At 41.1% G+C, this 26,949-nt stretch overlaps 1 protein-coding gene across 9 annotated transcripts in view; it reads right to left on the bottom strand.

The window, feature by feature from the left end:
* The window catches only part of BBX (BBX high mobility group box domain containing), a 142,550-nt gene that overhangs the window by 27,381 nt on the left and 88,220 nt on the right, over positions 1-26,949 (bottom strand). For all 9 annotated transcript variants that reach the window (XM_080364098.1, XM_080364105.1, XM_080364106.1 and 6 more), the window contains 5 exons: positions 22,958-23,156; positions 17,064-17,131; positions 12,972-13,052; positions 3,224-3,304; positions 262-1,180 (listed from right to left, as the gene is read on the bottom strand). In XM_080364098.1, the coding sequence (XP_080220224.1) occupies positions 262-1,180; positions 3,224-3,304; positions 12,972-13,052; positions 17,064-17,131; positions 22,958-23,156 (1,348 nt within the window). The remainder of the gene's footprint in view (positions 1-261; positions 1,181-3,223; positions 3,305-12,971; positions 13,053-17,063; positions 17,132-22,957; positions 23,157-26,949) is intronic.

Raw genomic sequence — 26,949 nt, 5'->3', positions numbered from 1 at the left:
AAAAGCTGAATCTCAGATCATGAGAGACAAAGAGGGAGAGGTTAAGGGTTTGTGAGGTAAGTAGGAACACAGATGGCAGGACTCCAAAAGATCTGCCCTGGACATGAAGCCCATCCCTTCCACCCGGCCCCAGCATCTTGGGTGACCAGATACAGCTTTCCCATTGCAAGCTCCTGCTTAAACACAGACTTCTGCTTTTCCTCCCACTCCAGGAAGGCTTTTGTGGTTCATGCTGTAAATGAAACACTCAGAGCCACCCACCTCTGTCCACGTTAGCGCGCAGAGATGTGAGCATGCCCTCTGACACCAGAGTTTTATAAAGAGCACCTTTGCAAGATCTCTCTGATTTCCTGGAGCCACAGGTTTCTATCTTTTTAACACAGTCACTGTCCTCAGTTTTGACCTGTTCTGGTAAGCTTTGGGGTACCACCTCCTCTGTTGGGGTCAGTGGTTCCACTTTAATGTTATCAGAAGCCTCGCACGGTACTTCCTTGCTGGCTGCAATACTAAGGAAATCGGGAGGCTTTGATTCTTTGGTGGTCTCTGCGGGTTTCTCCTTCGATGTTTTCTTCTCTTTCGATTTCACTTTTTTCTTTGGTGATTTTGTATCCAACACGCTTCCCTTCACATTTGAGACAGGGCGGGTTTTTTTGCGAGGAGTTTCCAAGAGTCTCTCGGCACCCCAGTCCCCTTTTGCAACAGCTTCAATTGTATACATTACGCTTTCAATGTCCGACTCAGAGGACTGCCTCTTTTTACAAGGTTTCTTGGGGGTGGATTTTTCATTTGTGTGCCGGTCCAACTTATTTTTTTTCTTTTTCTTCTTTATCTTTTCTGGCTTTAGCCCGAGGATATTCATGTCACCCACTGAAAGCTCTGGAGAACAGCACATGTGATCTTTTGTGCTATCATTTCTCTCAAAAGGACTGTTCCCCATTGCAAGACTAGTAAAATCTCTGCATTTTGTAGGTTCTGATTCCTCAGCTTTTGTCTCATCCCAGTTTTGCATTTTCTCTATCTCTGATTGTTCTACTTGTCCTTTACAGGAGTCTTTTATTATTGTTTTCTCCAGTTCTTCTACTTCCATTTCCTCTGGAGCTTCATCTCCCACATCTTGTGGTGCTTCCGCTTTTGTTTTCCCAGGTTCTTTCACTTTCACTCCTTCTGAAGCAAGGCACATCTAAAACGAGTTTAAAAGTAGTACCATGAAACAAACACCAACTGATAACATTACTTACCTATGTTAACAGGAGCATTACACAGGGAAACCCTCTAGCATCTTAGCTCAGGTAACCAAATTATGCTGAAGGCCAGCATGCTGAAGCCCTATCAAAACTGATGCGACATGACAATGGCTACGTGCTAGAGGAAGGCTGGTGGGTTCTACTGCTCTAATAGAAAAATGCTCCGAGTTATCTCAGTAGTGTTTCCATGATCCCTGCAGTGCCTTTTATATAACCTGGAAACCCACTGCTAGGTTGATTTTCAGAACACCCTAAATGCAACGGAACAATACAGCGTCTCTATTGCCACACACAAGTTACTTAAAATCTCACATCTGCACCCCCTTCAACTCCCAGTTGTCCCTATATACAATTCTTTCCTCTGTCTCCCAAATGACTCTGGATGAGAAGGGGGAAAAGATGTTAACTGAAATTCAGCAACTGAGATCTTCTTTTACCTGAATGTGCAAAATAATTTGGAAGGTAGTCAAAAAGCCTTCCAAATCTTTCTTCTCATGTCACAGACTTATTTTGCAAAGAACTGAAAAGCAGCAGTGGTTGCCATGGTGATCTCCTCTTGGTGATAACATTAATGGAAACCAAACCCCTCACACTGTCTGAGGAACAGCAATATTCAAAAGAAGAGCTGTAAATAGTCCCTAAAATTGCCATGTTCCTGCAGCACTGACTCGGGAGATCCTCTTGGTTTTGGATCACCTGTAAGCTCCGCTGACACTGCTACAGAGGGCAGTCCTTCACAGCATCAAGCAGCTGCCATAGGGAAGACATGCTTGCTTTTTCTTACTCTCCCTCTCAAAGCCCCCAAGCTGAACTCCCAATGCTATTAATGCCTTTTTTTTTTTTTTGGTTTCTCAAATCAGCAAGATATTTTTTCCTTGCAGACTAAAAATAACTCTTACACCAAAATATATATGAGCACAATACCAACAAAAGAACACTTTGCAGTAAGTTTCCAATATTCATGCTGCATGGGGTAGATCAAGCTCGGTTGAGCACTGGAAACATCGGAACTCTGGCAGCACAGTGTCTATTAGGAAGCAGCTTAAATTATGCAGAGGAGAACCTCACACCTATGCTGAGGTGGATTCTCAGTACCAAGGTACTTCTGTGACTCTTTTTTCTGTACTGCAATGTAAACACAGCCTATGATTTTCAAAAGCTAAAGACCAGTTTTTAAAATGCAACTCATTGGACAGTAATATTTCATCACTTCAACACACACACACGCTCCTTGCTAATGGATTTGTTCTTTATACTCTTGGTTCTTCTACAGTAGCCAATAGCACAGAGGGCTACGGATACAGCTACAAAAAAGTGACTTCTGTTTTGTGAGCTCTAAATAAACTTGCAATTCACAGTCTTTAAGATTGGAAAAGTACCTTTTTTTAAGAAAAAAAAAAAAAGCTTAGAAACAAACGAAACACAACATTTCAATAAGAGGCCATTCATTTTAACTGTTCCCAGAAGAAAGATCTACTGAGAGTACCATAGCAGAGTTTCTATAGAAGTTATTGACCTGTTTATTCCTCACTTCAAAAAACACTACAGATGAAAAGCAAAAATAAATGCAAGCAACTAATGACTTTAAAAAGAAATTTGTAATGGCAATGCCCTAACCTGAGTAACAGACTAATCCAGCCGTCTATATCAACCCCTTGCGTCTCCAGCCAAACCAGTCAAATCCCCAAAACCTAAAACAAGGAACTGAAACTACTTCAATGCTGACTGGAAAGTCCCTTTGCCATCAGGGACTGGTACTTCTCAACTGCAGCACAGACTCTTAGAAACCTCCAAGCTGATGGCTGGTCTGGGTAAATCTTGATTTTTGGCACCCAAGCCGTGATAATTTATGCTTCTATAAGCAACAGTGTAATTATAACTGCAGCACTGTTCTGCCTTCCAGACTTCAGCAATCAACATCATTAACTTCTCCGCCCCACTGCACCTGTGGTAATTAGTCACCAGTGTTTTAATATTACCTCTGCCAGCTGAAATAATGCTGATGTTCCACACTGTTTTGTTAAATCAGAAGAACCTGAATGTGATGTACTTGAAGAAATCTAAAGAAAAAACAGAGAAAAAAGAAAAACATTCTTTTATCCGCACAATTCTTTTATGTTTACCACACAACTTTTGAACAGATTGTTTCTTCCCTCTCTCAAAATTCATTCATAAGGTCATATTTTAAAAAAGAAGTGCATGCTGTTGTAAGTAACACCATGTTCCACGATTGCTCCAGTGGATAATACCACTGGACAATAAACGATATTTGCAGACTTGGGGATCTTCTTGCCAGGATTCCTTTTGAAGAGTTGCATGAACTGAAGCCCATGCTTTCTCACACATGAACAGACTCCAGTTGCTCAGCACCAGCCTACACCAGCGTGCAACCCAGTGCTGACGGTGTTTTTGAAGGCTTAAGTTAGACATTTAATAGCAAAATAATTTCATTATCCCAGCTTAAGAAGGTTACTCCTGTCAGGCTATGGCACCACCTGTTGGTGTCCTACAGGATTCATATAAAAGAGATGCTATGAAACCAAAGCAAAGTAGGAGCCCTCAAGCCTTTGGTAACCTTTACTACTCCCCTCAGAGTAGAGGAGGCTGTCTGGCAAGCAGGTAGATTATTATTCTCCAGAACATTTCTCCTGTATGAGGCTGGGATCCTCTTCAATACTTTAGAGTGTTTTGTATCAGTTTTGAGCTTGCTGCAAAGAAATTATCTTCTTCTAAACAAATTAACATCAGTCTCAGGGTTGGCCATTCGTATGAAGACGAAAATGTTTTATTTTTAAGCTATTTTAAGGACATATCCTGTAATGTCTGATCAGGCTTGTATGTTTCTTATACTTGCTTCCTTAGAAAGAGGTGGAGGTCTATAGACTGGGCACCTAAACTGTTTACAAACTTTTAGCTCCCCCTATCCCCCCAAACTCAGTTTTCATTGCTCTCCACCAATATGGGCCCAAAAACTTGATTTTGCAGAAATCAACCCATCATTGCCACAAAGGAAATAAACAAAAAACGTGTTCACAGTGCTAACTCTTATGTGTCCTGGAGGCTGCAGCTCCTCACAGCATCTCCCAAGCTCTGACCATTACAGCTCAAGTCTCCAACTGCCGCTTATGGCCAAGCCTTGTTAGAGCTGTTAGCTCCCCATGGCAGAAGTGGCCTCCTTGCCTTCTGGAGGTGACATGTGCCCCCCAATCTCCCCCCCCACTGCCTCCCTTTACTCTCATGCCTCCCCACCCATGGCTAAAGACAAAAAACCATGCATTTAGGCCTAGCAAGAGGCTCCGCAAGCTGATCAGCATCAGCCTCCCAGGCTTCAGGCTGCACAGAGGCTGCTCCGATCGTTTTTAGAAACTTAGAAATTCTCAGAATATTTCAGAAAATAATTTAACCCACTTCTGCATTTTATCACCATCTGTGAAATACCAACAAGGAAGGCATAGGGAAGGCAGCTGGGGGTGGGAAGAGATGATAAAATTGGTTAATCCACACAGCAGAGAGATGAAGGAGGAGGAGAGCAGCGTGTTGTGCTGAAGCAGACAGGCTTCCACGCACCAGAACCCTGCCACGCCAGCAGCTTGCAAACAGCTGCCCAGTCCCCTCCAGTGCACAGCATCTGCAGTGTGGAGTCGCAGCGGTGTGGCACAGCTGCCTGCCAAATGAACCTGCAAGCCTCAGACACCACTGAGGTAACAACGGACACAATTCGGGATGCTCTGAAGCAGGTCCTGAACTGCTAAGAACTTCAATTGAATCTCTCACATTTTATTTATCCGATTTATCTCCAAAAAAAGGGAAAAAAAAGAAATAAATATCAATAGCACTAATGTCCTACAAGAGGCAGAGACAAGGAGGATGTGCTCAGCACAACTGCCATGCTTTTCTCAGTATGAATCAGAGCCTTTAACATTTATTCTGTCTATTAAATTAGGCTTGTAGGAATCCATCTGAGCAATCACTGAGAGAGCTCATGGAAAACTGTCCAACATACAAACGTGAGGCTGTCAGGCTTAGCTTCGCTTCAGCTTTTTCTGCCAACTGCAGTACAAACTCTGCACTCCTGTGGACAAGCACCTGTCCTTCCCCCAAATTAGGGCTTCACAGTCAGGCTGCGTTCAAGCAACAGCCTTGCTCCAGACCAGCATGACTATAAGCTGGCTGCTGTCCTGTATGAGGACATTCAAAATCTTCGGTGTCCTTGACTAAACGTTACCAGCCTTTCTGCCGCTTTAGAGTTGCAACAGGCAAACGCCCTTATGGTCATAGTTAGGTGTCCTTGCACAGAACAGTGTGGGTTGCAAGGGACCTTCTAAGGTCATCTACTCCAACACCCCTGCAGTGAGCAGGGACATCTTCAACTATAGGTACTGCACAGGTACGGCTAACAATATAGTACATATCCACAAACTCTACTATGGCCAGAGACTGCCTGTAGGGTAAGGCAGGTTTCTCTCCACTCAGTAGAAAAGTTCCTATGAAGTCAGATAATAGCATTACTATCCATGGAACAGGATGTGAAACAAATTGGATGCACTGGAATAAAAGTATCTTTTTTTCCCCTGAGAGGGATTAACCTCACCAGCAAGAAAATATGGCTGGAGGCCAGTAGATGGGATCCACAGAATCATTTTCCTCACTGAAACGGGACATGATTTTGAGGGAAAAAAAAAAAAAAAGTGTATGCAGAAGGTGCTAGCATCCTTCCTTATTTGCCCGGAATACAGCATGTGTCTTCATCTTTCAGTCATCAAGAAGAACAGTATTTGCACACCAAGCATCAAAGGCTTTTGAGTGACTCCTGTATATCAAAGAGAAGACCTCTACAAGGTTATATTTAAGACTCACAGAAAATTTCTATGACTATTGGGAAACTTGACCTGGTACTATTGATTAGGGCTGACAGCTGCCCATTTCAGAACTTAATACACAGCTTCAACTTCCAGCTCTTCCTAGAGATTCCTGATGATCTCAACGTCTACTTTCCTCTTCTTATTCTTGGTCCTCAAGTCAGCAATGTACCTTCCAGTCCTTACAACCAAAGCTTTACTTTTTCAATCCTGGTATCCAGCTCCTCATTAAGAAGAATGCCGTTGTCTCTTGTCTTTGCTGTTGTCCTGAGCATTGTTTTTATTACAGTTATAAAGCTGATTTTTTAAAGAAACGATGCACATTAATGAGAAAAGAAAAAAAAAAGGAAAAGCTAGGTCCCTGGGGCCACTGCCACTGCCTAATTCTCTTGCTATTCCATTATTTACTCATTTATGCTTCTGGAAATACTAAATTTGATACCAGAGCAAACCTTACACAACTCATACTTTCTGAGGGAAAAGACAGATACACACATATTCCCACTGTGGCGCTAATGGGTATAACTTCATTTCTGCCAACTGGAAGAGTCCCGACTTCCCACAGTGCTTTACTGGCTCAGGACTTGACAACTGCGAAGTATTTTATGAGATCTAGGTTTTAAATGAGCTGAGGAGAAAAATATACCAGTAGCACACACGAAAGATCGAAAGGAAGGGAGAAAAAGAACAAAAAATTTAAGGTTAGTCAAATCAGGTTTTTTTGCATCTTCCTGGCAGAAGGCTCCACTTCATATAGACATTCCCATCCAGGAAGCAGTTAATGGGCACTTAGAATTCACCAGGATGCAAGTAAATACAGAATTTCTTCCTTAGATAAGGCTCATAGATTCTCGTCTATGTTTGTATTGTCCACAGCTAATATTCTATCATGCCATGTGTGTTTTATGTGACTAAATGAACAAGACATAGCAGTTGCTTAAAAACAGGAACTGTGGTGATCAAGGTTAAATAAAATTTTCCCAGAAAGCCTGAGCAATATTTCCCATTTGGTTATATACAGAAGCAGACCATTTGTCCTCACAGACACTGCTTGTTTCACTTTCATCAGTCAGAATAAAGAAATAAAGCCTTACCTTCATCTAGCCTTCTAAACAGGTGTTGGTGTACCAGCACCAGCACCTTGAAAAGCCCTAACATTAGGGGCAAGATCACACATGTTTCCATGGCATCTGCCTCATCACAAACATCACACTTATAACAATAAACGTTAGATGCAAATATTATCAGCTTAGCCTTTCTCTTTCTATTTAATGTCTCTCTCTTGAGCTAGATTATTTGAAAAGTTTATTTTTCAGTTGTCAAGGAGATTCATTACAACCACCCCTCCAATCCAGAACACCCATTTTACTGCAAAGTTATTTAAAATATGATGAATGTGCATTAGCAATAATTTTTAATATTAAACTAAAATAATTCAAAATCCTGGTTTTGCTTTGAGACAGTTCAGTGAACCTGCTCAGGACCCCAGGGGAATAAGGGATCTGGTACACTGCATTTTGCAGGAAGAAGGCCTCAGCTTTCTATCTTTCTACCATAATAAATTCTCAGCTCTTAATGATGTACTACAACCACAAATAGGCCATTCTTATGTAGAAGTTTAACTTGGGGATCACTAGGATCAAGTTGTTGTATTTTATTACAATGCCAGTCAGCATTTTAGCTACTCTATTACATACTAGTTTGCATAAGAAGCATGTGCCATGGTACCACTTTCTCATTTCCCTCCTAGAATAGGCATTTCACTTCAACACAGATATTTAATAATTTCTGTATACAGGCAAACAGCAAATGTATTTGTCTGTTTTACATTATAGCTTTACCTGGGAAGATTACAGCTTTACTTAAGGGAAGGCTGGCAGAGAAGATACTGACTAGCTCTCACACTCCCAATTTCAAGGCATTTTGACCAAAAGTTTTTGATTCAACCCTTCTGTTCAGCATAAACAGAAAGGGTTGCCTGCAAGCCCACTCAAAGTGAGTATGTAGGAGGGACAAAAATCATTCTCAAGCATGCATTTTTCTGAAATGATAGTAACCTGGGGGAATAGCAAAGAAAATTTCACCTTGTTGCATACTGCATGTGATTGTTGCTTTAATTAAAACACCTAGAGAAAAACTTCAGAAAAGCAGCTGAAAGTGAATAGTTTGTGGGTTTTGGCTTCGTTTTGTTTTTGAGATGGGTAAACTAGCAATTTTATCACTTCCAATCTCAGGAAGCATTTTCTTTGTTTAATAACAGATGAGAGTTTAGCTCAGTAAATCTAAGAGGTGATTGCGTTTCTACTCTGTGAAGCAGTCATCACCATCTGCTTGCATTTGCCAAACACGCATCCAAGTAAGACCAAGAGAGCAAGGGGTCCCATCTGCTCTGCTTCCCTCGCATGGCAAGGAGGATGACAGCACCAGCACGTGTGAGCAGACGGCTTGCCAACAGCCACCGTGCTACGGAACACAGCCCACTGCGCTGAAAACACTGGCCTAGATAATGGCTTTCCAGAAAAGGTGTACACGAGAAGGACAAAAGTTGGGCCAAGAACTTCCAAGATCAGAGCGGAATGAGAATGCCAAGAGCGTAACTTGGCAACACTCCAAATTTCTTAAAAAAAACAACTTACGAGGACATCACACCATCTTTGAAGACCTCCAAAGCACTTGCCTGCGCACCCGCAGGATCCAACCAAGTCTCACTCCTGGGATATTCATTATCTGTTGCGGCAAGGCACCGGGCAGGCCTCACTAGCCACATACTCAGCAGCTTTAATTTGAAGACTACAGCACTTGGGGCAGACAGACAGATGAAAGGCTAACCGAGGCTGTAAAGTAGAAAAACTCCCATGCTACGTCTACATATAACGAGCTGTTTCTGAGTGACAGGGGACTTGTACTCCTGGGGTAAAGGTGCCCATTTTAAATGACAAGTCTACTCAATGGGATTGCTGTCTTCACAAAGAGGCACTCTTACTCACCCTGCCACACAGGCGGCAAAGAGAAAGGGAACATATGAAGAACACCCAGCCAGAACCAAAACTGAGCTGGGATGTCTGCCAAAAGTCTCCGGGCACATCAGACCACAGCACACTTCACATTTCTTCACAGGTCTGCTTGGCTACTGGCTAAATAACTACTTTCTCTCCCCCTCTCTTTTCTTTTGTACATTGCTGACAGCAGCCTACTGCAAATTGCTTACCATAATTCAGCTTACTAAATGCAATAATGGGCTCATATAGACAGGACCCAGTAAGAGGTGGCACAGTAAAGAACGGGATTTTTGCCAAACTTGACAAAGACACCCTGTGCAAATTGAAAGCCCTTATATTTGAAAGAGCACCAGCAGCTTTAATAGCTGAGGGAGAAAGCTTAAAGAGGTTCTGTAGTCGGCTCAACACTTTCCTCTGGAACAACTGAAACGAAATCAGGCTGCAATCTTAGAATAATGCCATTTTAATCACTGCCATTAAGGTTTCACAACAATAGTGTAACACAGGAGGAATAACCATGGCCAACAAGATTTTCTTTTCCAGATTTCTATTCCTTATTTCTAGACATTGAAAAAAATATAAAAAGAAAATACAACCCCCTCCAACTGCACACACATTTCAATATTTTCACAAGAAAATGAGATTAACTTTGACTTTAAAACTGTCCTCTCCAGTTTCTAATTAACTTTCTAAGCACCTCTACCTATCATTTGATGATTCATACATGCGCTCCATTGTGCCAAATGAGTTGGCTTGGCATACTGGTATGCAACTCAATGCACTCTCACGTCTCTATGACAGTTTTCAGGTTTGTTATTTTGTTGTTTGTTCAATTAGGGAGGACATAATTTCAGGATCTGTGAAAGCCTGAAAGCATGGCTAAGTCAGGTGCTACATGACAATTTGAAAATGCTGTACTAAAGACAGTTCAGATCCGCAGATATCTAAAATTACTGTTCAATTAAAATGTAAGATGGCTAAGATTTTTGAAACTAAGTTAACAGATTCACTTGTGCAATATTTTGCAATAAAATTAACAAGAAATGTTCTCCAGCCTGTATCTTTTACTTGGTTTAAAAGGTTGCCTTCAGCACACAGCTTTATCCTGCTCAATTCCACTAAGTTTTTCAAAATAACTTTCCAAATTAACTCTTACCTTTAAAAAAAGGTGGCACATAAAAAAACATATTAATTATTATAGATATTTACTGTATCTTTTATAGGGATGTCTGTAGTCAGGCACCTGGATTAGTAAATTGTTTTTTCTTAACTGAGCCTCCTAAGAAAGACATCAAGAAATACATCCTAATCAAGCTAAAACCACAAAGTACACAATTAGTTCAACATTTAACAGAAAGAAGCATGTATGCTGTATGTAGTCACACCTCTGTAAGCACAAATAATAACAAATAGGCTCCTTCACAACAGCACCAGCTTCAATCTGTCTTTTCAGACACACCCTGAATATACCTGTAGCACCACTGATTCTGCAAGCAGTACGAGACTCCCCCAAATGGGCAAGAAGAGTATATATGTGGAAAGTCAATTCACAGAGGCACATTAAACACATGGGAGGAATACTTAAAAGTGATTTTCGGTTCAATATATGGAAGAAGGAGGATAGTTTACATACTGATGGGTAATTTCTAGGCTTATAAGTCACCACCTAACGATGTTGTTACATATCCTTGTAGCTGTTGAGATAAGCTTCCTTTGACCTGCAATATTATTTTTCAAAGGACTCCTGCCTCCAAGAGAGTTGTCATTTTACACTGATGCAGCCTCTTCCATAGGCAGTGCACAGTGTCATTTCAGAATGTATTTTATTTTCTGTTTTCCTAGATGTAAATTAAAAGGCCATTTGGAAAATATGCCTGCAGTGGTCCTTTGGTATGGCAGGCCAGGTAACATTCACAAGCTCAGTAACTTTTGTGTACACTACAGCTGGTAGAACTGGCCAACATCTCACCCAATTGATGTTTATTCCCCCCGCTATATTGTATTTCACAGTTCAGTGAAAGACCTGAGACAGCAGAACCGTGGTGCTGACAGGGCGCAAACTGCTATTTAGCAAAGAAGGTAAGCGCGGACACGGACATGATGCCTGCAGGTACTCTAAGATATCAAATCTATCCTAGACAGTAAGGTAACTGCATTTTATACTGTCTAACCTGTGTCAATTTTTGTTCCAAACAAAATCAGGCATCTCTGATTAATGTCAGACCTTGGTACAACTACCAGTTTTGCCACTGACACATATACCACCGTGCACTGTTTCAGTGCAGCTTTGCTATAGGCTGTTTAACATCCTTGAGAAGTAAAACTAGCTAATATGGATTTCTAATTACTGATCGTCAGTGAGCTACTTCTAAGCTGCATGAATGAGCGGTGCAGATGATCTTGTTTCCTGGCACCCACTGAAGTTCTTCTCTGGACGGTAAGGAAAAGCCAGGTGTCACAAACCCTTAGCAAGAGCTTATCTTGCAGCCCACAGCAGACTCCTGCCTGCTCCCATACGGCTCTAGCACTGCCCTGCTTGGGCACTGTAAAATGAACTGAAACATTTAAGTGAGCTGGTATTTGTCTTGCTCTTTGAAAGACTTAGCAGTGAAATTCAAGACACAGTTATCAAGAGGAACTATACGAATTATGACATTGCTCAACTGACAGTATAAGTATGCAAAAGCATCTTAGAAATACTGGAAGATGGATGATGAATTATTACCATACAAGTATGATAAGTGACACTGGAATTAACCAATTTTAAGAAGATTTAAGTACTGCTCTTCATTGTTGGCATGCCAGGCATTTCCTCTTCCTCACAAGTGAGAAGGTTAAGAGCCTAATTACAGGTTATGTACTTCACTGTGGCCATCACCTTTAATCAGAAATAAAGGATCAGTGCTTTATTTCTAATACATTTTGAAAGCCTCAGATCTTATGTTAGAACTCAAGGTCTCATGAGTTGATGTTAAAGAGAAAAAAAAAACAAATCACATTTTCTGTGTGCTAGGATTTCAATGCATCTGTTCCATAAGTGATGACATTTAGGGAGAAGGATGAAGGTACACATAGCAATGAGTATTAAAGACACAGGAGTCAGATTAACAGCTGGTGTGAAAAGCAGCTGGTAACAAAGCCCCTGCTATGACAAAGTTTCTTTCCACTTGCACTTACTCAAACACCACCCAGTGTCCTGTATAATCAATATTTATACAGCTAAAATTTTATATGTCACTTGATTGCAATTATTTCAAAAGCTGGAAAGATATAAACAAGGACCAGGATTCTCTGCAACCTGTCATGTTAGTTATGCCAATGAAATTCACACGAACCTGGATGAAATAGTATATACTTCTAAAAAGCACAGAATACCACAGCTGCCCTTCTAGCAATAACTGGAAATATGTTGACAAAAATGTTGTGCATTGCAAAACTAAAGCATAGTTGCTTAGAGCTATTTGGTGGTTACAGAATAGAAGAATATTATGGAAATTCCAGAACTACAGTTGTCAATGACTAAAGAAGCCACAATAGATAAAGGACATAGTGTAACATCCAAATATACACGTTAAAACTTTAGTTAGGAAGATTGTAGTTTAAAAGTAAGTGCAGGAACAACATATCTCTAAATTACTGTTTAAACCACTGCTCCATTATTGCTCTAGGGTTTCCAGCATGTTCCTGAACACACTCCCACTCTGAGCTATTTACCTGATAAATGATCCAGTATCATAAATCCAAAAAGAAGGAAGAAATAAAAGCATGAATTTTATGATTTTTTTTTTAAATTTCCTTTTTCAGGTGAATATCAGATGCTTCTCAAAAGGAAGACACCGGGGAAGACAACCCTTTTAAAAGAAACTCACCTCTGCAAACTGAAACAATGATGACTTCTGACAGGTTTCCATAGAATTAGTTGCATCAGATTGACAAGTACTCGAGGAAACCTGAAACAAGAAGCGTGCAGAGTAAGACCTCAAAGGCGCTGCTTTGAAGCCAAGAACAACAGTGAGCAAAACAAACTACCAGGCGGCAGTAACAAGAAGCAGCATTTAGGAGAAAATGGGCACTCTGATGTTTCAGCCCTGGACAGGTTAAATCAAATTTATGGGTGAAAACATAGTTTAGCTCCCATTTTAATGCATTTGAAAATCACCTAAGAAGAAGATGACCCCCAAAATACCTGGGATTTTTTTTTCTCTTTTATCATTCCAAACTTTGCAAGAGAGTTTTATGCAACAGAATACCAAACTGATCATATTGGGCTACACACACAATTATCTCGTATTGGTGATGCTATCAACACTGCTATATCTATAATTTGTACTGCATTTCTGAATAAGGAAATTACTTAGAAGCTAAAACAAAAAAATTTGAAGACACTAAAGGTTGCTAAGTGACAGAAAAAACTTATTAGAAAAACAAGCCCCAACTACCTGACAGCATAAAAATAAGTAGTTACAGGTACCACAAGCTTAAAATTATTCAAGTAATGTACCTAAACATCCATTTAGGGATGCTTACGAAAAACAGTGCAAGAAAGTGTTGTAACTTCTGGAATCAAAATACAAAGAAATGACTGTTCAGAAACAACAGCCTTATCTGAATTAACACAAAGCTTATCCATACTACTCTTATTAGCCAGAAATGTATTAATCAAGCATCATTCTGTAAAGGAATTGTATCAGCTAAGATACATTCATTTAATGTCACACTTGAGTGTAAAAAGATTTACATGCATAATTCCTAGAAGCATAAGGTACTGTTATTATAAAATAAAGTATGTAACATGGCTTATAGGAAACAGAAGGAGGCTTTGTAGAATTTTTAGGAAAAATGACAGGATGGATTTTTTTTTTCCTTAACCATTTTAAATTTTTCATGAAATTTCAGTTTATTTAAAACATTTTGATGCAAATGTGTTTTTTCTCTTATTCATTACCAAGACAAGTATGTTAATAGCATTTATTAGTGAATGCACACATGAGATTTAGCTAGCAACTGCATCTGTTGCCAGCAAGAACAGAGCACCACAGAATAAGCAGGCCTACAGCACATGCAGTTTGTACTGCTGTTCCTGCTGCTGCTGCTTATCCAAGATGCTTAAGTGCTGCAATAGCAGCAGTGGCATTTTGTTTCAGGAATCTGCTACCCATACTCCCCCAAAAACACTAAATCCAAGCGTAAGAACCAACAGGCCAAGGGGAACTATACCACAAGACAACTTGCTTACATATACAGTCAAACTTGTTTCTTCCCTGCCATAAAACCATGTAGTAACAGTGCCTCCTCTGATCTATGATTCCATTATATTTATTAAACACCAAGCAGGATGTTTTAATTGGTGTACTATGGGAGCACACCAATCTGAAGGGTTACAAAGAAAGAATTTGTAATGCCTGTCTTTTGCTTTCTCAGTGGTCTGTGTTACTGTTTTCACAGATATAGCGTTTATTACTGCTTTTCTCATGTATCTGTATGATCTATTTAAGATGTCTGTGCCTCAGCCGTGGTATGGATTGCACCAGGGATGCATACAAAACTTGCTGCTGTTGAGTGACTTGTCTCTGAAGATCTGAGTCTCTGCATTGGTGTGAATTACATAAGGATGCTGCTTGCATGTTTGAACACTTATTTGGTTATCTCATGTCACTTCACTGGTGGGATTCTCCCAGGAATAACCAAATTTGGGCTTTGGCTTCCCATACAACTTACATTTTCTGCAGTTAGACCAGCTGCCTTATGTAGCTTAATTTGTCATGTCTATTGAAGCAGCTTGTTTGCAGGTGAAGCCTATTCATTGCACTGTTCGAAAGGGCACTATTTTGCTCAGGAGAAGTGACATGAAGGAGGAAGCTGCAGCACAAGCTAGCTCTGGTTTGGGAGCCATTGCCCTGTGGCACACCAGGAGCACCATGGTGGAGCAGAGGAGCCCTCAAGAGGATTGGTAAAACACTGGCTCAGGTTGCCCAGAGAGGTGGGAGATGCCCCATCCCTGGAGACATTCCAGGCCAGGCTGGACGGGGCTCTGAGCAACCTGATCTAGTTGGAGATGTCCTGCTCTTTGCAGGGGGACTGGACTAGGTGAGCTTTCAAGGTCCCTTCCAACCCAAACTATTCCATGATTCTATGATTCTAATAGCAGTGCCATAAGGTGTTTGCTACCTGGGCAGGCACAGAGAGGGAGAACAAGCCTTCTCACTGCCTCCGAGGCCAAGTTCACCTTGCAGTACAGGAACCACAAGCCCTGGAAGGTGTGAAGCCCAGTTTCCCACAGCTTTGTATGTAAAGGACAGATTGCTGGTGCCCAGTAACTCAGAAATTATTTTGTAGTTAGAACTATGCTCTTCCTATCAACTTCCATTATTTTTAAAAAGTTAATGCTCTTGCCTTAGCTTGACAGAAGCACTAATTTGAGCTTTTTTCTTCTACCCTGCTGCTCCCCACACACTCCTGACTTGTGGGAAACTTATTATCTCCAGGACTTCTAATCTCTGCCAGGCTGAACCTGATCAAAGCGTTAGAGAAATTTCCAGAGGGAAGGGATACACAGATAGTGCCACTGCATATGTTTCATTTCCTGATGCAAGCAAACATCCTCAACATCTCATTTCTTCCCTTTTGCTCTTTCCAGTTTGTCCTCAGCTACACTGAGAGACTTTTCACTTCTGATTTACACCCTGAGCAATACCACTCTGTGCAATCCCGGCATTGCATGCAAGGTGACATTTTGATCTTGAAGAGAAGCAATCCACAAGTATAACGCCTCCATAACCTCCCTTTCCCTTCAGGTTACTGTAACCTGCTCTAAAAGGGTTCTCGCAAAACAAAGGCGAAGGACAGCCCCTGCTCACCTTTAACGCTGTTCTGATATGCCGGGTAGTGGCAAGGGGGAAAACCGGTAGGAGAGCCAGGTTTTGGGCTACATGACAAATCCCGGGATTTCTGGGCAGTAACCTACAGAAAGGCCACTAGGTGCTGCTGTAGGGCAAGCAAAGGGCCTGACAGGCGAGGGAGGAAGGTTCGGGCAAGCATGTAGTGCTCCTCACCCATCCTTATGAGCCTTTCTGCTCGAAGACCTGCTGTGAGAACCAGGCTTTGCGTAGCACAACAACAGCAGCTGGAGCAGACTCTTGGGGCATTTCTGCTCGGGTGTTCAACAAGGTATTCTCATATAAACACCACAGTCTGACATAACTGATGAAAAAGACCCAGAAGTCAGGTGGAAACTCACTGCATATCCAAATCCTTTGCTTACTGCTGCTAAGGTCTGTAGTTCTCCTGCCTATCTGCTTAGTAACTCCAACCACTGCTCGGAGATCAGTCATGTACCGACACTGAATTCTGTTATCAGAAGAAAAACCCTATAGTATTTTGAAAAAAACTACAAAAATAGGAACATAACTAGCAACATACAGATATGGCAACTGAAACCTCAAAGCAATTTTGTAAATATTGCTGTGATGCCTCTTTGCATCCTTCCGCTGACATGTGTTGACTGTTACCTGACATCCAGGCTTCTGACAGCTTGAAGGTTAAACACCTGACTTGAAGAGTCCCTATACATCCATTTAAAATACACTTGACAGAAAAATCAGCAGACACTAAATGCATTTATGTGGGATTAGCAGACCTGTAAGTATAATTTCCCTCATTTTCTTCTGAGTTCTGAGCAAACTATGCCAGTGCTGCCCCTCCTTTCTATTAACAATGTTTAAGACGATAATAGTATCTAAGGCCTATGCTTAAAAGGCCACCCAAGTCTGTATAGTCATACAAATGCACAAGCAGCCAAACTGCATGTTGACAGGTAATCTTACGTCTGGCAGTCCCTCAGTTTAAGAACCATATATATGCAGGTGTATCTTACATGCACACACACACACATAAACTTTAATGATAATGAAGATGTGATATCATTTAGAGCTCGTGGTACGGGAAAGAAGAGAGTTCCTTACCTCTTGTGCAGTCAGGGCATGTTCCCCTGCTAGAAGCAGCATACTCAGGCCTCCCATTTGTGTAGGATCTGTTAAAACAGTAAAACCAAGTCTTAAGTTTATTCATTTGCTTGTTTAAAGAACCTACCATTTGGGGCATTAAACCCCCAGAAGACTACTTGTCACAGACACTCTAAGCAAGCTGCCATAAAAGGCAGTTCAAGAGAATCACAAATAACCATTTCTGTACCCTCTGGGAGAGGCTTTCAAAGCTGTTTGAAGGATTTAATTGGATTTGTATGCTTAACACCTCATTGCATGGATTTACAATTTTACTGCCAAAGGTTTTATGTACTACAGAGATGGATATCTTTAAAACAGCAACTGTAATGATCTCATACATAAATATACACAAAGATCCTCTAATACTGCACACATTTATAACTCAATGAATGCTCCTATCAAGGGAGTGGTTCTCTTCCTTAGCCACTGAACAAGTAAAAGGATAGAACAAAGTGACTTGATCAAGCTCTGAAGCAAAATTTCTATTTTCATTTAGCTCTAACTTAGAGCTGCATTTACTGGTGAAAACTGCCAGCCTGACAGCTCTGAAGCATGAAGCGCTTAATACTCTGTGCCAGAACAGCGCAGGCACTGGCCAGGCAAGCTGCCTGCCTACTTGTTGCCCTGCCAATACAATACATAATTGAGGAAAATAAAGTGGAGATATAAATGTTCTTTCTCCAAGTATTTGATGCTGACAGCTTCTTGCCTCCAGTCTTCCTGCATCTCTGGAGCTCAGAAAATGGCAACAAGAAGTGAAAGCAATGAAATGAACACTGCTGCTGCATTACTCCTGGAGTGGCTTTTCCACTCAGAACAGTGGTCGCTCTTCATTATTATGAAGACTAATTGTCTGGTTTTCTGGGAGTGCCTTGGAAGCCATGCAGAGGCCTGACTTAGAGTGTCAAATAGAGAGAGGGAGATGGTCTGTGGCCCAGATGTCTCATGCAACAGCCACAACGTGAGAGAAAGGAAAGCTTTATCCTTACTGTATTGCTGAGACAACTTCAGTAACGATGAGACACCACAGATGCGTAACTTTCCCCAGGTTTCACTAAGCATGCATCGACATCTTCCCACTTCCTTTCACTAAACTATACAAAAGCTCTCTCTACCACAATAAATTACAAGTGCCTGGGACCATTCTCTAGAATAGAGGCCAACTGGCACAATTAACTCTTGTCTGTTTGGATGCATTTTTTAATGCAAAATTTGGATGCTGAATAGCTGCATCCACAATGCCCACTAGGAAATCCCCTGGCCCATTCCCACTCATGGGCGGTGCTGAGAAATTCATTGAGCTTTTCAGCTGATATGGGCCAAACCTGTACCTGTAAACTTCCAAACAATTTAGTGCTATAGATGATCTAAGTCCAGTTCATGAGAATACTCACTGCTGCTGTTCAATTCGATACCACAGATGTTGCCAAAAGTTCTCACACTGACATTGACAGTTTAAGATTTTTCAATACTCTCTTAAAACATCAGTAAATGAAAGCAGAGGAAAGCCAAGTGAATAAACCAGGCTCATCCACTATATCTCAAGGATACAGCCTGAACAGCACATGGCTTCAAACCCAGTGTTCAACTGAAATTATTTTTTTTCCTTTATGATAACAAACAGGTAGAAGCTATGTGGAGTTTTTGTATCTTTTTTTTTTTAATTTTGACTTTTATTAAAAGAGGGACCAAAGAGATAAAGTTTCTACAAAGAGTCAAGGCACTATCAAAAGTGTAAGATCTAGTAACAAGAAATAGTTGAAGAAATGGAGACAGGAAAAGGGAAGGGCCAGCAAGTACCTAAGCACAATTTGTAAGCGAACCTATGCTGCCAGTGCAGAACTTTTTGCCATGAAAATACCTGATCAGGAATAGTTCAGTCCCTCAAACAAGAGGACATCAGAGCAATTAAGAAGTGACAAGTAAACATGTATGTTGAAAGATAATTCCTTAGCAGGAAGGAGAGATGGGAAGAGATCTCCAGGTCCATCATAAACTTACTGAGTTCCATATAAAATAGCAAAGGCTTGGCTAGTTGCCTTCTACTTTCTTTATGCCCATTGGAAAGGGCTGTTGCAGAACCCAAATCTAAGCATTAAGAGTTTTCTTCTAGTTTTCAGCTTAAATATATTCAGGGCCACATGGTACACATTTTTTCTGATGCCTGCATCTTTAAGATTAAATAACTGTTCTCCCTAAATGGTGCTTCCCCTCTTCAGTTTTTAGAGGAGGCACTCTCCTCTTCTTCCACTTGCTTTCCTAGCCTGAGCAAATCAAGACCTCCTGATGTCATCACTCATGTCCATTTCCCAGTCCCAGGATCCCTGTAGCTCCCCTCTCCAGTTATGCCAGGTGGAGCTGATCTCTCTTGTAGATGAAGGATGGGCAGGGCAACCACACCAGATGAGCTGAGCTCTGTCCAGTGGTGGTAACTCTGCTCTGCAGCTCCTGGAAACACTTTGCCTGACACGCTGCTGGGCTGGACCTTCTTGTGCCCAGGTCACACTGCTGGCTCCCAGCTGCTCTCTTGGGCTTCACTTCAGTTACCTGTGCGTCTTCTTCCCCCTCCTCAGTTTTGGCCAGCTGAAGAACACTCAGCTTATGGCTCTAAAATACTTCCCCGTTTCCTAAACGTCTCCTTGGTGCCCTTCAAATAAGTAGCTTATCATAACAGGACAGGGATAGGGCTGTTTTTCCCCAAGTAAGTAAATACTTAAACTGTTTATTGAAGTATAAAAATTAAGAGGAAGGGAAAAAAACTGAAAGCTAAGTGGAAAGTGCAAGTTTAATTAGGTGTTTAACAACTTGAATCCTTATGCTGCAGCTGTAGCAGAGGGCTGGCGGTTACATGTCTGATCATGGTAAAACCAAAAATCCTTCTACTATGGTTTCAAATTACAAAATAACTTACTCTAAGGGAATACAAAATGTACATATGCAAACACTGCCATATGTTTGTAGTGCCTTCTCAGCACAACATTTCTCTTATGGTACTAAGAACTAAAAATTCTTAATTTTTCATACAAGTTAAGTGCTATTTTAAAGCATTTTATAGTTAAATCAACAGTAGTGAGAAAATAGCAGAATGACTTGCAGAATGGGAGGCAATTCATGACTTTCTCAGTAACTTTTAACACTGATGAAACTTAAAACCACCTCACTATTTGGGAACAACACATTTGTTAGTATTGGTCTGGTTAGAAATTCCACAGGCTGGCTTGTTCATCATTGCAATTTTTCAGTCAGAGGAAAGAAAGAACTGAGGAAGAACTAGGCAGAAAGAAGGCCAGCAGATACCAACTTCAATTAACTTTTACCTGGGTGCAGAATTAAGCTTCTTTCTAAAAACAACAACAACAACAACAACACACACACACACACACACACACACACAAATGAAACCAACCAACGAACCAAAAAACAAACCAAAAAACCACAACCAAAACAACCCAACCAACCCCCAAACCAACCAACTAAAAACAAAACAACAAAACAAGCAAACAAAACAAAAAAGAAAAAAAAACCAACAACCCAAAATTGCATCTCTATCAGGATACTGCCTACTCTAGCAAGTGTCTTTTTTCCACCCTTTGTTTCACTAAAAAGCTTTTGGAATCCCTGTCCTAAGGAAGCTATCTGCCTTGAAAGTGCAAGACAGTCAGTGGCATTTCAAAGGTAAAAGCATTTCTGAGGTGGTTCAGCTACATTTTAGTTCATCAGCTAGTATACAGCGTGGATTTTGAAAGAGGTTGTGCTGGACAGAAGAGTCAGAGTTGAACTGCCCTATCACATGTAGCCAAGGAGGAAAGAACACGGCAAAACATATTTACCACAAAATGGTATATAGTTATAGCTGACAAAACAGTAACCCATTTGGTATGGCAGACTTGTCATGACTTGGATGCTGCTAACATCTCTGTCAGAAGCTGTCGTTATTTTATGAGCTATTCCTATAAATAAGAAACAGCCAGCCTTCATTGGCACGAGGACTGGAGTGAGACCTCTGTGAATTAGTACGCTCATTGACTCAGTCTGCAGTAAAGAAAAAAAAATTAAATCACACCTAGCACCTAAGGGCCTTCTTCAGAAATGAATGGCTTTATAGATAAAACAATGGATTAGATTAGTTTCTAATTAATTCTTAAGTTCTCTGTCCTCTGCTCTGACAGGTGTTGATTCAAGATGTCTCTGTACTGAAACTCTACATTTCGATAGCCCAGCAGGAGTGGTGGGGGATGGCAGACAGCTAGACCAAGACTCACTACTTGTTCTGTGTGTTATAGAATCACAGAATGTTAGGGGTTTGAAGGGACCTCAAAAGATCATCTAGTCCAATCCCCCTGCCGCAGCAGGAACACCCAGATGAGGTTACACAGGAAGGTGTTCAGGCAGGTTTTGAATGTCTACAGAGGAGACTCCACAACTTCCCTGGGCAACCTGCTCCAGTGTTCTGTTACCCTTACTGAGCAGAAGCTTATTCTCATATTTAAGTGGAACCTCCTGTGTTCCAGTTTGTACCCATTGCGCCTTGTCCTATCATTGGTTGTCACTGAGAAGAGCCTGGCTCCATCCTCCTGACACTCACCCTTTACATATTTATAAACATTAATAAGGTCACCCCTCAGTCTCCTCCAAGCTAAAGAGACGCAGCTCCCTCAGCCTTTCCTCATAAGGGAGATGCTCCACTCCCTTAAGTCAATAAACCTTTAAGGAACATAAAAGTTACTCCCTTGATGGAAAAAGCAGAACAGAATGAAGGGGTTTGTGATTTTTAGAACTGGTGTCCCATATATCATGGTTATGTAGCACAAAAAACTTTTATTTTGATCACATTTCATAGATATTCCATAACCAGAAGGAATTTAGTTATAGGAATTTTCATAACATTATACTGGCAAAAGGTATACATGCCTTTTTATCCCTTTATATCCTTTTACATTTGTTCCGTGAAACCATTTTCCACTCTCCAGCTCATGACATCTCTAAGTAGAGAAGTCCTATCTGCCACACACTTGTCATAAATGATATAAACAAATACGATAAAGTTTCAAATGAATTTCAAATGTATTTATAAAGTTAGAAACTTTAAACAACAACAACAACAACAAAAGGAAGAAAGAGTGGTGGGGAAAAACTACTTTATCCCTTGACTGTTAGGTTCTTAAGCTGCCAGTATTTAATGTCTCTGTATTTCAGGGTCATGATCACAACAGTTCTGCTTTCTGTGGATATCAGCAAGAGATTATCTGCCTTTCACCAGTTTAGGCGCTCCACCTACACTTATTCACAGATTTTTATTTATTTTTTTTTTTAATGGTTAGACAGAATCCGCTCCCCAAGGTATAATGGGCAAAACAGCATACTTTAAGTCAAATTAAAGTACTCTTCATTTAAATACAAAAAGTTAGCTCCAGCAGTACATTCCTCCACAAGAACATTAGCACCTCCAACTTCATAGAGATTCGTATATTAGTTTTGTAACAGCAAATTATTAAACACAGTACAACACTCAGTGAAACAGAAAACAAATTGACACAATCACCATTTTCCTTTTTGACTAGAAAATTAAAGTCTCTAACAGCAGATAAGCTAGAATTAAAAATCAACCAAATTTGGAGCCCAAATGGGTTATGATGCCCCGTATCTGGACTCTTGAAAGCAATCATGCACCAAGGAAATTTTAAGAAAGACGGTTTAACAAGAGTCTTGGCAACCTAATTTGGGACATGAAAATTATTTGCACCATAGTACCATGTGCAGTAAATAAAACTGCTACTGCAGTTCAATTTCAAGGCCACGTCCTCAAACAAAATGAGGATATTGCATCTGAGTAACACAAATGAAAATCTCACCTGCCATCGCGAAGTTAAGCTGTGGCATTTCTTCACTTTTTGTTACTCTTCTTGGGCTTGGCAAATCTTTTGCGGAGTCTGATGCAAAGGCCCATAGCTTTTTCCTGTTTGTGACGGTGGATGACTGGGTTTTCACAGGTTTGTTTGTTGTGGGGCACCACTTGTACCCTGGATTTGCTTTCATAAATGCATCCTTGTACTAGAAAAGAAAAGGAAGATTACCAGTCATGCCAGTCATGACATTACACTATCCACAGGGCAGCAGAGTGCACTGAGTGCAAGAGGATTTCATACAGTAAATAATCCTTAAATATCTTGATTTTTTAACAGTTTAATTACATGCTTAGAATCTGATCACTAACACAATCTATTAAGAAGAAATATTAAGACAAGCAGAACTGTATTTTAAAAAGTGGGCTTTCTCTTTCCTTTCCTGAGGTTTATCAACCAGAGCAGGCTGAAGTTCCAATCCTGTAAACTGCTCCCCAGTGCCTGTATGCTCACTCTCTGGGAAACAAAGACATTCATTTGAATTCTTCTGCAGGTACAATGTTTCTTTACTTTCTAGCTTGAATGAAATGAAAAGATGCATTTAGCAATAAATGCAGCATGATGCTCCTTACTTGCACTCATTTTTATCTACTAGTTCTGTATTTTAGAATATTTGAGCGTATGCTTTCCCAAGCCAGCCACGGAAAATAAACCACTATCAGTATCATCTCATTTTCAGTAACTTCCAATACACCATCCCACCGTACCTGTGAAAATGTACCATGCTGCATGGCTGCATAAAATAAATTTAGGGCCATTTAAAACTTTCTTTGGCCTTGAGCACACAGCACACATCTCAGTTGTTTGCTATATTCTTAATATGAGGCAGCAAAAGGAACTAAGCCAGACTATGCATGATTGGTGTGGGGAAAAGGTCTGGATCCTACACAGTTTGGGGGGTAGGGGAAGGATGGGGACCCATTTTATTCACAAAATGCAACAGTGAAGTTTTCGAAGTATCTTGCTGACCAGACCAAAAAAAAGATTTTGGAATGTTAACAGCAATAAAAAGAGCACATTTCAGTATCTTAAATGTGCTGCTCCGCAAGATAGAGAACGGGCGAACCAGAGAGACATGCCACGCATTCCCGCTGCAAATGTTTGCTCAACAACTGATAGGGGGTAGAGCCCTGGCTGCTGTGGGAGCCTCCCCAGTAAGTACCAGCGTTGAGCGCAGGGAGAAGGAACCCAATACCTCCTCATGCCCTTGGTAGCTCTCGATGGCAGCAAACAACCAAAAGAGGTTTTACCCTGAAGTATGTGGTAGGGCAGCTGCAGGAAGTTTCTTTTGCAATTACACATGTTCCCACCCACCCAGCTGTCATCAGTCCTGGTTATGGTACAGAGAGGCACCCGTGTTTCATGCACATGCCTGCACAGAACCACACACAGAGGGGAAAAAATATCCCTTGGGTATCAAATATAGAAATAGGACTGAAAACCTTGTCCTCTGATAGAGTCACTGCAGCGTTCTCCCAGATTACTAAACGGCATGCCTCATGGCAGCATCACCATTGCATGTGCATCGCTTACTTTCATTTCCATGTTAATCCATTGGCTGGTGCTTGCTACCTCCAGACTATAGCAAGGATAAAAACAATTCAGTTTACAAGAATCATAGTACTGTGTGAACCTGCTGTGTGAAGTCCTATATTTATAGAAATAGCTATAAATAATAAAAATCCGCAGGGACTGCTGACCCACATACAAACTGTATTTTCTGAACAGAGTGTATGTATTACATCTGCAAACTAAGGACTGCAACACCTCTCTTTTCCCTTTCCCTCAGTTTGGTTTGGGAGTTCAGTACATCACAAAAATAGCCTGGCAGAGGGAAGGAAAGGGGGTAAGGGAAGAGGTGGAAAGGAAATACAGAGAGCAGCAGCTTTGCTTTCCATTGTTAAAGTCACAGCCCACTCACAAATCACATTTCCAGCCTGCAGAGAGGAAAGCACAGAATTGCTCGCAATGAGGTGCATAAGCTCTTCATATCAGCACTGCTGCTTGGAGTAATTGAATTATTCTAAGGAGTAATTTAACAAGCTGACAGGCTGCCCATCAAATGAGAGCCAGGATACATGCCATTTGCAAAATGAGGCAGCAATAAGCTTTTAATCAGTTTCCAACAAGAGCAATTCAAGTGAGCTGGTGTATTAAGGGATTTTTCCCTCTGCAATGCCAAGAAGTGAACATTAACTGCATTCTCCAAATAGAAGGGAGGAAACAGACAGGACACCTCATTAGTCCCTTTCAGAGTTTCAACACTCAAATGAAAAAGGAACTGTAAAAAGTTAAACAGTAGCCAAGAAGTAGTTTTATAAAATACATACAGAAGCCTGATCTAAATCTCAGAAGGACGTCCAGTATTGATTTTTGTTGACTATTAGACCAAGGCCTAAAATAAAACGATAAGTTCTGCTTGCCAGGTCATGAGAAGATAACTTAAATGAACTATACAGTAACAAGAAAATGCCAAAGGCACTAGTGGAGCTTACTGTTTTTCTACATTTGATGAACTGTGCAGTAAACCAACTTAACACAGCCAGTCTAAGGATATCTCTAAAGTCACTTAAAGAAAAAAAAAGGTAAGTCCTTAATCTGAAATGCAAAGACACCACCTTGGTTCCCACACATGAGTGGCAGGGATGGCGTGGCAGGGTTATGTCCTGAAGTTCCAGGTAAGACTGAAAAAGCACGGGAAATGTTTGTGGCATCAGTCTGATGTACCATTTCTGTTTTGTGAAAGCCTGGGGAAGGATGCGTTACGCAGTGGGACTGGTGCCACTTTAGAGCTGAAGTTAAAAAAGGTACTGTGCTTCGGTGCAACTCCGTAAGTTGCTTTCATCACCAAATAAAAACAGACTTGCTTTCTCCAGTGTGGTGGGAACAGGAGCTCACAAGTGGATTCCAGCTGCACCTCAAGGTAGCAGTTAGCACGTGCTTAACTTTAAAATGTATGCTTAAATCCCACCAACTGGCTAATAAAGGTCACATGCATCCCAGAGATCTAACACCACCAAAAAATCCCCAGAAAATAACTACACTCCATTTTTCACTCCTGAGGGATGCGGGGTTCACATTACACATTATGGCCCCTACGTCACCCAGTGAATTTGTCAGACTACAGCCAGGAAGCAGAATGTTCGTCCCCTCCTACCCCGTGGCAGCTGCCAAGGCAGCGGCACAGCCAGGGCAGCAGCTCCCAGCCAGGCTGAGGGACCCGCGAAACCCCCAGCTGAAGCATCCAACTCTGACACGGAATCGCAACAGCCTGGATTTATCAGACTGCTCCCTAATAGAAACAATCCCGACTGCCTGGATCTTGCTGACACAAAGACGTATTTAAAAACTAAGCGTTTTCTAGTAAAGGAAGCAGGGCTTGAACAACAATAATCTCACTGGATAACTTCCAAGGCAGCTGAACATTCCCAGTAAGCCCTGTAAGAGTTAAGAGAACACTACCTCTATTATCACAGTAACTAAAAATACTAGAGTGTATTTAGGAGTGACCAGAATTCATTTTCCTCTCAGTGAAGGGAAATGCTAACAAACGGCAGGAATACCTGTGGTTCCACTTGCGAGTATTTATCAGCTACTTGGCCTAAATCCTCTAGGATGAAACTTTGAAAGTTAAGTTGATCTACAAAGCCTGTAGAATATGAATAGAAAGCCTGCTCCTGAAGAAAATGCCAGCAGAAGCTGACAGGGAGCTCTGCAAGCACAGTGTGAGGTCTCTGGGGCACGTGTTGTTACAAGAGACCATAAAGCAGAGAACTGAAAATAGAGAGATCATGGGAACAGTTTTTCTAGGAAATTAAGGCACCCCAAGGTACAGACAGGTACATAAAGGATTTTCCAAAAGCACCTCAACAAACCATTATCCTCTCAGTGGGAATCACAGATAGATGTCCAATCCAATATAAAACTTCTCATAATTCTAC

This window comes from Nesoenas mayeri, assembly GCF_963082525.1.
Source record: "Nesoenas mayeri genome assembly, chromosome: 1".
NCBI classification, from domain to species: Eukaryota; Metazoa; Chordata; class Aves; order Columbiformes; family Columbidae; genus Nesoenas; species Nesoenas mayeri.
This window is presented reverse-complemented; position numbering and strand designations above follow the sequence as displayed.